General features: G+C 41.6%; 1 protein-coding gene across 1 annotated transcript in view; it reads right to left on the bottom strand.

The window, feature by feature from the left end:
* Positions 1 to 10,000, bottom strand: part of il1rapl2 (interleukin 1 receptor accessory protein-like 2) — a 487,645-nt gene that overhangs the window by 237,574 nt on the left and 240,071 nt on the right. The window contains exon 2 of the mRNA XM_008282278.1: positions 1,564 to 1,733. Within this exon, the coding sequence (XP_008280500.1) occupies positions 1,564 to 1,733 (170 nt within the window). The remainder of the gene's footprint in view (positions 1 to 1,563; positions 1,734 to 10,000) is intronic.

Below are 10,000 nucleotides of genomic sequence, written 5' to 3'. Positions count from 1 at the left end.
ACACAGAAAAAACTAAAGAAAAACACAACAGGGAATATACCAGAAGTCACCACCAGGGGCAGCACTGCTGTGGCAGAGCAGCACTCCAGCTGGTGAGAGTAGAAGAAACGCTGCACCGTCTTTAAATTTGTAAAAATACAATCTTTATTCTGATACACTACTGCCTGTAGAATAACTTAGGACGCCTATCATCAACTGTCATTTTCAACATTCCTTCCAAAACAAATTATTTGAACTGCAGTGACAGACACCGCTTGGTTCCCTGTGATGGCCAGCGTCACATCATTGTCACTGAATGTCAAAGTCCTGGATCAGGACTCTTCAGTTTCATTAAATGTGGCTGGTTTATGGTTTAAGATTTGATTATCCATCCTTACGGCTGCAGACTCCACTGATGTGTTAGTTTTCTTCAGTCCACTTGGTGTCAACTTGCAGGACAGCATACATGTACAGTATATAGATATCTACGTATCCTCTGCATGCACTCCACTGTGGAACCTGCACAATGTTGCCCTTTTAGTAAAATCTTTGCATCGACAATTTCTAGGTTGTACACTGATGGAGGGGTCAGCGCAGCAGAGTATTGTGGACTTACAGTTATGTCACATGGACGTTTGCAAATTCAGTGAAGCAGGCCTTAGAATGTAATAAAGTTGTCAATAAAGTTTTTTTTGTTTGTTTTTTAAAAATGTGTTTGTCCTAAATTTTGGTAGTTTATATGCCCAATAAGAATAAATATATATTTTACTTTTTTTTTTTTTTGGTTGTTTTTGTCAGTCTGCATTCACTAATGTTCTTATTTATTTATTTGTTTATTTATTTATTCATTTATCTATTTATTTATCTGTTTCCTTCCTTCTTTTCTTCCTTCCTTGCATCCTCATCAACTGAACTCTGACTCACTGAATGTAGATTTCATGCCTTCTTCATCGAGCATTTCATGTGTCTTTTCCATCCTTTGTCTTTTCGTGTGTTACCATTTGAAAAATCAGCAAGAACAGCAACCTCTGAGCTGCAACCTTTGTTTTGTCAAACATTTGGATCATGCAGGACATCAGCCGTGTTCGGTTTTTCAGTGAAGTAGCTGTTTTCACCCTATTCAGGACTTCCATGCTGCCATACGTAGAAGGTCTTTCGGGGTCTATTAGACCCCAAGAAAGAATATGTGCAAAATATTTGCTGGTATTCATTACAGACTTTTATACTGTGTTAAATATTTTTTTTAATAAGTTGATGTATTTTTGGTTCCAAATGCATGACCAATGTCCCTCTTTTTATATGAAAAAAATCTTCAAAAATAACAAAAAAAAAAAAATCCAATATCTGTCACCTAAACCGTATAACTTGGGGTCCAAAAGACCCCAAGAATCCTGAATAGGGTTAATAAAAGTGCTCGACTCCCTGTGCTACTTGCCGGGGCACCAGCACTACATCCTGGGCTCAGCACCACCCACAAACAAACCAGAGCATTTCCCCCCCACAGCAGAATGATGATGAGGTGCAGTCAGACCATTCTTTAACGCTGTGGAGATGCAATAGTGAGACTACATCAATAAATCTTACCTCTGCATCTCCTTTGTTCTTGTACCAGATGAGGCGCAGCTTGGCGTTGGTGGCCATGGTGTAGTTGGTTCTTATGTAGCTGTAGAACAAGGCACATTTGACCCGGACGGGCTCACCGGCCAGAACGTGGTACTCCTTCAGATCCACTGACCAGTCTATGCATCCGTCCACTGTGAGGAGAACAGAAAGAGAGGAAAAGGTAAGAATCTGATGATAGATGTGCAGCATTTACATCGGACAGACTTTAAACACAGCTCGGCTCTGAACGGCAAAAGAGAGAAACGTTGACAGAAACGAGATTAGAAACTCAAATAGCTTTTAAAGGGAAACATGATCAGTCATCAAAAGGGCTTCAGGAGACTTTATATAAGATCTAAAACAAGTTTTTATGGGGTATGAAAATGCCTGACAGGGAGAAAGATAGGAGGAGGATGTGAGAGAGAGACGGCGTGAGTGACGGGAAGATTGTTTTATCTTGTTTTATTTGGAAATATTTTCCTTTACCTTCAAGGCAATAAAAGTCTGAATATACATTTTAAAGGTGTCTGTAAGGTTTGTTTGTTCCGGGGCAGGGGTGGCAACAGACGAACAGATTAAAAGAGCTACACAGAGAAAATGTTTTACTTTCTACATGTGTTCGCTGCAGAACCAGAGTCAGAAATCTAAAGGAACACGTAGGAGTTGGAATTGAACCAAAGCATCTTCCTTGTTTTGATTTAATTCTTACAACCAAATGTTTGCCTGCTCTGTTATTCCTACACTGCGTTTCCCTATACGGTCGATTTCTTAAAAGTACAAGAGAGCCAAACAAGAGTAATAATAGCAGAGAGACGTGACAATAGAGATTCGGAGTAATAAAGAAGGAGGAGGAGGAGGTCAGGAGCAAATGAAAAGGGAGGAGAAGTGAGAGGAAATGTGCTGCGGGGATGTCGGGGTGAGACCAGGTCAGCCGGAAAGAACAGAAAACAAGTTGTAGATGGAAGACAAGTAAGAGCCGGCGAGACGTTGAGGTCAGCGTGGAAAATGACAAGGAGCTTTCCCAAATGGACTTCCTCCCCCCTCCACATCCTCTTCCTCCTCCTCTCTATCTTCTTCCTCTTCCTCCGGCTCCTTTTTTTTTCCTCCTCGTGCTCTCAGATAGATGTGCTCTCTTTTAACTGTCACCCTCCAGGCACTCGCCACGAGGCCTTCCCTCTGAATCACAGCCTCCCCCCTGCAGCAATAAAGCCTCTGAATCTGCCTCAGAAGTCCTCCTCATTGTTATTGTTCTCCTCCTGCTCATTATGCAGCGCCGGCAGGAGCTGGTGTGTCGTCTGAATATGAAGCCGGTCAGTTTTTATTTTTTTGCTGTAATATTGTCTTTTTTTTTTCCTGCTGTTCGATTGATTACCACGAATGTCTTGATCAGAAACACGACGTGGAGTCCAGTAACGCCCGTCACATTACAGTGTTCACTATGAGCTTGTGCTCCATCTCTTTAGATCCCGCATCAGTCGTCTGGTTCCGGCTTTGAGTCACGAACCCACAAGATCTCAGACTCCACCGAGAATAAAGTCCAAGAAATCACACAAAAGAGCAGAACTCGGTTAACTTTCCATCTCAGCCCAGAAACTCTGAGGTTGTCTTTGGTGTCGCCATAATGCAGGTGATTGTGTTTAGAGCCGACGCAGCAGCAGGAGGTCTTGTATTACAGATTTGACAGAATGTAAACAAATAGGCTGAAAACTTTAAAGTGCAGATATTTAGAGTTTATGCCAGATTGTCCACCATGAAGCCTGACTGGTGTTACTACATTAAACCTCATTAGTGACGGTAAATAGAAGCTGTAGTAAGGGACTGTCCTAAAAGTGTGTAAAGAAAAAAAGCCTAAAGAATGTTGAACTTTATTTTTTCTTCTTCAAATAAATTCGAATATTTAGCAATGCGAATACTAATCTCCACAATATTCCCGACTACCTCATTAACTTTTTGCCCCTATTAGCTGCTGTGGCACATGTTTGCCATTAGCAGTCTATATTAATAAAAACCACTTCAGCAAAGCAGATCTCTGGTTTGAATTCTGGATTTCCCTCCATATTTCATGTCCTTCTCTCCTCCTCTCTGCTCTCTCTGTCAAAATAAAGGCCTGAAAGTAGAAGAAATAAAATAACTTCAGACCAAATTTCTGTTCAAACGTCATTTTGGCGTTTGCTCAGATATGAAAGAGGTCGGCTAGAAAGGATAGTAAAGTATTATTTTGTTTAGTCTAATGTTATGTCATGCCGAAGAAAAATCGAACAATATGGTCAGAATAATAAAAAAATAATACTAATTTTGTTGAGACTGTTTTTAAGGTAAGGTTCATTCACATCAACATGTTTCAGCAGTTAAAATATGTCATAAGTCTATTTTACTGACAGCATGGGTATACAGTGCCCTACAAAAGTCACTAGATCGAATACTACAATACTGCTACTACTACTACTACCAGTACTACTACTTCTACTACTTTTACTACTACTACTAGTACTACTACTACGACTGCTACTAACACAATATGTAAAACAATAAGCCCAATAAAATGTTAATATTTAAAATTACAAAAAAAAAAGCCCTGTAAGATAACCACTTAAGAACAAACCTATCAGAAATGGTTTTAGGAAGTGATTCCAACAAATATTTAACATTCTTTTGGACGCGTGTACAACTTTTCTATGTCCATCTGTATAAAATTAAATATATTTACACATTAGTTGCACATAAACAGCTTACATGCCCGTTTGTACTTTTGCTTAAAACAGCACAAACATCAGTTTCCTTTCACTGTTAACATACTTTTTACATTTATTGTGTTGAAACAAACAAGTTAAAACGGCAATGATGCTAGCAGACTAGTTAGACTAATTCTGACTATTTGCAAACAAGCACAACTTGCTTCCAGCATAAATCTGTTTTAGCTGAAACTGCTAACGTGAAAAATACCTGCCTTCCATTTAGGAAAGCTCATCTCTGGATCCCTGTTTTGTGCTGTTTGGCTCATTTTGATGGAACTAAGCCACTGTTGACTGACTTGGTGCCTTTCAGACTTTTGATGCAGGGTGCGGACGGTTACCACGACAACCGCCGTAAGTCAATGTAAACACGTTTTAAGCGCGCTGTAAAACGTGTCAGGTGCGATTTGAGTGGAGGTAAGTCGCCGCCGAAGATTTAGAGACTTCATCTGCTCGCGGTTCGAATTTACGGCCGCGCGCTTAATTGGTTACATTTATAGATTTAGCAATATGCATTAAGTCATACGGTGGCAGGAGAGATTTACCGTCGCTGCACACACACACGACACAAGCTAATTTACGACACACACAATCACTGCTTCAGCCTTGCAAATTAGTACTCATCCACGTCACACACGAAATGCACACACACACACACACACACACACACACACACACACACACAGCATATTTAACGGCAGACACTTAATCACTGACAAGGTTGACAGATACTCAGACTACAGTCATAAAAGCTCCCCGTGTGTGTGTGTGTTTTAGCACAATGTGTGTGGGTTTGCATGTGTACGAGAAGCAGAATAACAAGTCTGAATGGTAACGGAAACATGTGCATAAAAAAAACAAATAAATAAAAAGAAAAAGTGAGTAATAAATAGCCCCGGCGTTGACTCGGTGGTTGTAAATTAATGAGCTGACACAAAGTGAAGGTGTGAGTGCAGTCCGTTCAACACAGGATGCACCCAGGGCATCGCATTAATAGAAAATCACATTAGTTTGGTCTAGTGGACTAATGCCTTTAGTTTTAGACCATGTTGAACACAGGTCACACACACACACACACACACACTCGTACACACTCCGACACATTAGAACAATGGGGCCATATGTAGCTGCGAGTCACAACCAAAGCAAACTCCCGATAATTCATTCATCTTCGCCTCTACACGTGCCTGTGCATGTGTGTTAATCCGCGAGTGTGAGAGCACGAGTGGGTTTGTGTGTGTGTGTGTGTGGATATATAAGCCGAGAGTGTAAGTGTGTGTGTGTACAGCGGAGTGCAGCTGCCTGCGTCTGTAGACATATTAAATGTGTGGGCGAGGTGTTAGCATGGGCAGATATATCATTCCCGTCAGCTCTATCTGCATACGGATGCTCCCAAACGGCAGAATGAAAATAACCCTGGATAAATGGCAAAGTTTCAGAGTTTGGAAAAGAGCAAGAGAGTTTTAGGCAAAAAAACACAAATACATTTAGACACACACACACAAAAACACACACACAAAAAAAACCTGAGTCACAAATAGTAGGCTGTCATTTCTTTTCTTTTCCTTTGGCTGATATGATTTTGTTCAAGAACAAATATGTGAATGTGGAAAAACTGTATTTTGATGTGATTTAAAAGGCAGCACATTCATTTGTCATATCAGAGCAATTATCTTGTTTCTGATGATGCAAAATTGCTTCAAATAGTTGAGTTTTAAGCAAAAAAAAAAAAAAACCCTGCGACTCATTCTGACTTGTTTTGACTGGAACTGTACGACTTTTTTTTGAGGTAGATATTGTTTGACGGTAAGTTCCAGGAGGGAAAAACTCCAGGTTTATTTGGATATAATACCTCAAGCTTTGTTGGCAGAGGAGCTTTAACAGCAAAGACGGCAGTGAATGGGTTAATGTGATCGCAGCCGAAGCCCTGGAAGTCTTTACCAAAGTTACTGTCAAAGTTTTATGTCCATTTCTTGCTGCAAACCTTTTTTGAAATGTCAAACCCTGTGAGGTGATGATTTTCTGTGTGTTCTATGAAGGTGGAGATGTTGAACCAGCAGGGAGATACCGATGCTGGGTCTGTGGGTGATGGACGGGAACTTTACACTGCGTCATCTTTCTTATGTTTCTAATGTCACTCATGTAAACTGACAAAGGGTTTTAATTAGTGAGAAAGAGCTGCACAGTAGGAGGCAAACTAAAGATAAGTTTATATTAGGGGTGGGACTTTAATGTGTTAATTAATGCAGAAATAAGGCGTTAAAGTCCCACCCCTAATGTACTTTAAAGCGTTAATTACAATTAATTAATTACAACAACAATAACGCAGTTTGCATCCAGACAACATGGAACGTTTGTCAGCGCCTGATTTCCTGGTCCACCGATCACATGATGCACACGATACATCAGCGCTACGCTAACAACAACAAACACGGAGGAATCCGATGAGAGTGCATCGCTTGGTCTGATGGAGGGAAAGTTTCATTTTAAAAACCTGCCTGATGGAAGCCTTGACCAGAGCTTGGTTTTGTGCAACTTGTGCAAAAAAGAATTCACATCCCACCGAAGCACATCGAGCTGACGGTACCACCTGAATGCAAAGCAGCGAGCACAGAAACCGCCGGAGCTGTTAGCGCTAGCAGTCCTGGATAGCGACATATTTTTTTAGCGCGTTATTTTTGTTGTCCCAGCCCTAGTTTTTATTTACTATGAGCAGATGTAGTGAAGCTACAGTATCTAACTAAAGCGTTCAGCTCTGACCTGCTTTTCTGAAATTTTGCTGTCTGTGGTGCTTAATTTTATACTTCTGATGGGACGACGTGTTAAGTTTTTTCATGCTGTGCTTGATAAAAGATGTGTCAATATCAAAAGCGGTCAAGCAGACGATTTGGTTTTTTCATTACATATGGTAATACAATTGGGGGAGAGTATTTTGGGATTTTGTTTGCGACTGATGGGAAAAGTAATAACGAGACATTTGGTGCAGCTTCTGTTGTGAAGTCGAGAGGTGAAGCTCTCCATTCATCAGTCATCCAACCCTCATCTGCAGCCATTATCTTCAGGTAACGACAGAAAGATGTGTGAATACAAGCAGCTGATCTCTACAGGACAGCTGGACTTACAATCTAACATTGGGTGAAAAGTTTGGAAATCTGCGGGGAAGTAAACCTGCTGCTTCCTCACACTCAGATGAAGAGTGATGCCTCCCGGACAGCTCTGTGTCTGGTCTACCAGCTGCAGCCGGCTGGGTGGAGGCCTCGGGGCCGACCCAGGACTCGCTGGAGGGATTACATCCCCCGGCTGATCTGAGAGCGTCTGGAGATGCCCCGGGAGGAGCTGCAGGAAGTTACTGGGAACATGGAGGTATCGGATTCTCCCCTGAAGTTGGCTAAACAGTTTGGGGAATAAGTGGATGTTTTACTCCTGTATTGTATTTACTGGAGGATGTGGTTGGACACTGCATTGGATTTCTTGGGAAATAGATGTTTTTAAAAGAGTTTTTGTAGCTCTCTGACTGCATGTTTGCTTCAGTGACAACACAATGTTCATCCTTTCTGATTCCGGGTTAAGGTGTTGATGGGATTATTTAAGCAACTCCACCAAACCACCTATTTTCTTCTTATTTTATCCCGTCTTGTCTCTTTATTTTGTCAAAACTGTCTCCGCTGAGATGCCGCTCGCACGGATCTGTTTTGTTTTTTGTGTCCTTACAAAGTTCAATTTATTTCATGCTCCATTTAATCAACCAAGTGTGATTACAAAGACCCAGGAAATAAATAACCACACAATGAAAGCAGAATACCCAACACAGAATTAGACGTGTGTTGCAGGAGAAGAAGTGCTGAACTTCCAGGAAAAAATGACCTCAAGAGACACTAGAAAACACGACGTACATGCTTCCATAAACCGCCCAAAGGTTGAATCAGTATTTTGTCTGAGAAGCGTTTTTTTTTTTTTTCTAATATCCTGCATAAGTTGGAGTTTTCCCCACAGACTGCACATTAAATTACATGAATGTAGTTTAAGAGTGACACTGACAATAGTGAGCGCGTTTATTTTATTCTATTTAATAGCTGGAGGACTGGGACTTATGCAGTTTGTGCAGGATGCAGCATTTTTTTTAGTTCAGGCCTGTCACTCAAACATAAAGCCCTTCAGAGCCCCCAGCCTGTCTGCACACCTCCCACAATCCCCTGCAATACCACTACAGCTGCTGCCATAATAATAGCTTGACCTGACCCACACACACACACACACACACACACACACACACAAGCACAAGGTAATGATCCCGACATTCACAAACAGGTGCAAACACACACATGCATGCAGGAAAGAAAAAGAGAGAAAAAAAAAAAAACGAGGAATGAAGTCAGACACACACCGAAAAGAAAGGCACACAAGCGTGACACACACACACACACACACACACACACACACACACACACAAGTCTATCACCACTGCAGGGCAATTTACACCCTGGGTGAGAGGGAAAAGAATAGAGCGAAAGAAGAGGAGAAACAAACAAACAGAAAAGAGGGAAAGAAGGTGAAGGAACCAGATGAGAACGAAAAGAGAGAGTGCCTGCCATTTGGGCCAGTGGTTTGTGCTGATGTTCAATTTCAGCACACGGCCAACTTGATGGTTACTTCTTTTCTCCGAACGCATTTTATGAGAATAGGCTTTAGCCTAGATAGAGCTTTATATATATGCCTCGAGGACATACTATATTCGTGTGTGTGTGGAAGAGAGCGAGCAGAGGCATGAGAAAGAGCGTTTGCCATTTTCAAAATGACTCCTCAAAATAAGTCGCACTCACCAGAAATCCACACACACGGAGTCGTGTTTCCGTGACTCCGAACACTGACGTACATCTTTTTTCCCGGAGACCTGGGGATTTACTCTTACATTAACCACGACCACAACCTTAATCGTTCTCTGCCCTTAAGACACAATTTCCCCTCAAAATGTAATGATTTATGTCACACGGGGATTTGTCCCCATAAGGAAGACGCGTCGCCATAACGTGACTGTATAAACAGATTTAGGTCCCCACAACATGAGTAATTCCCGCCCACACACACACACGCATGCACACACCAAAGCAATCTATTCTGCGAGCTGTATGAATATGGTAATGCATGTGTGGGTTATGGCCTTCATTCATTTCTATGGCGTTACAACAGCATCTATCAGCACACAAGGCTCACACACACACACACACACATAAAGCCAACAACCACAGTAAAAAGCTCAACCTCACATTAACACACACACACACACACACATGCATCGGGCCTGAATAAATGGAGTTGACCACAATCTGCCCTCTGTCTAATGCTACCAAACAGACTGAAATATATTCACTCTCACATGAGAAAACACACACACACATATAGCCCTACTATTCTTTCAAACAATATTGTTGAACAAAAGAGGAGAAACACGTGGCATTTATTCAACCCAAACCGCCGCCACAAAGCCATTGTTTGACTTGACCTGTGTGTTGTGCTGATGACTGAGCGCGTGAGTGGACGGTGGGCTTTGTTGAACAAAGGTAATAACACGGTGTTTCTCCCACAGTTAGACCCCGAGGTGACTGGTTGAATAATATCAAATGAATAAAAGAACGTACGTAAATAATAGGAGGTGAAGGGGAGTGCAGCCATAACCTGTATTCATCATC

This window comes from Stegastes partitus, unplaced genomic scaffold, assembly GCF_000690725.1.
Source record: "Stegastes partitus isolate 25-593 unplaced genomic scaffold, Stegastes_partitus-1.0.2 Scaffold265, whole genome shotgun sequence".
In the NCBI taxonomy this organism is placed as follows: Eukaryota; Metazoa; Chordata; class Actinopteri; family Pomacentridae; genus Stegastes; species Stegastes partitus.
The sequence above is the reverse complement of the archived record's forward strand: the minus strand, read 5'-3'. Positions and strand labels throughout refer to the sequence as shown.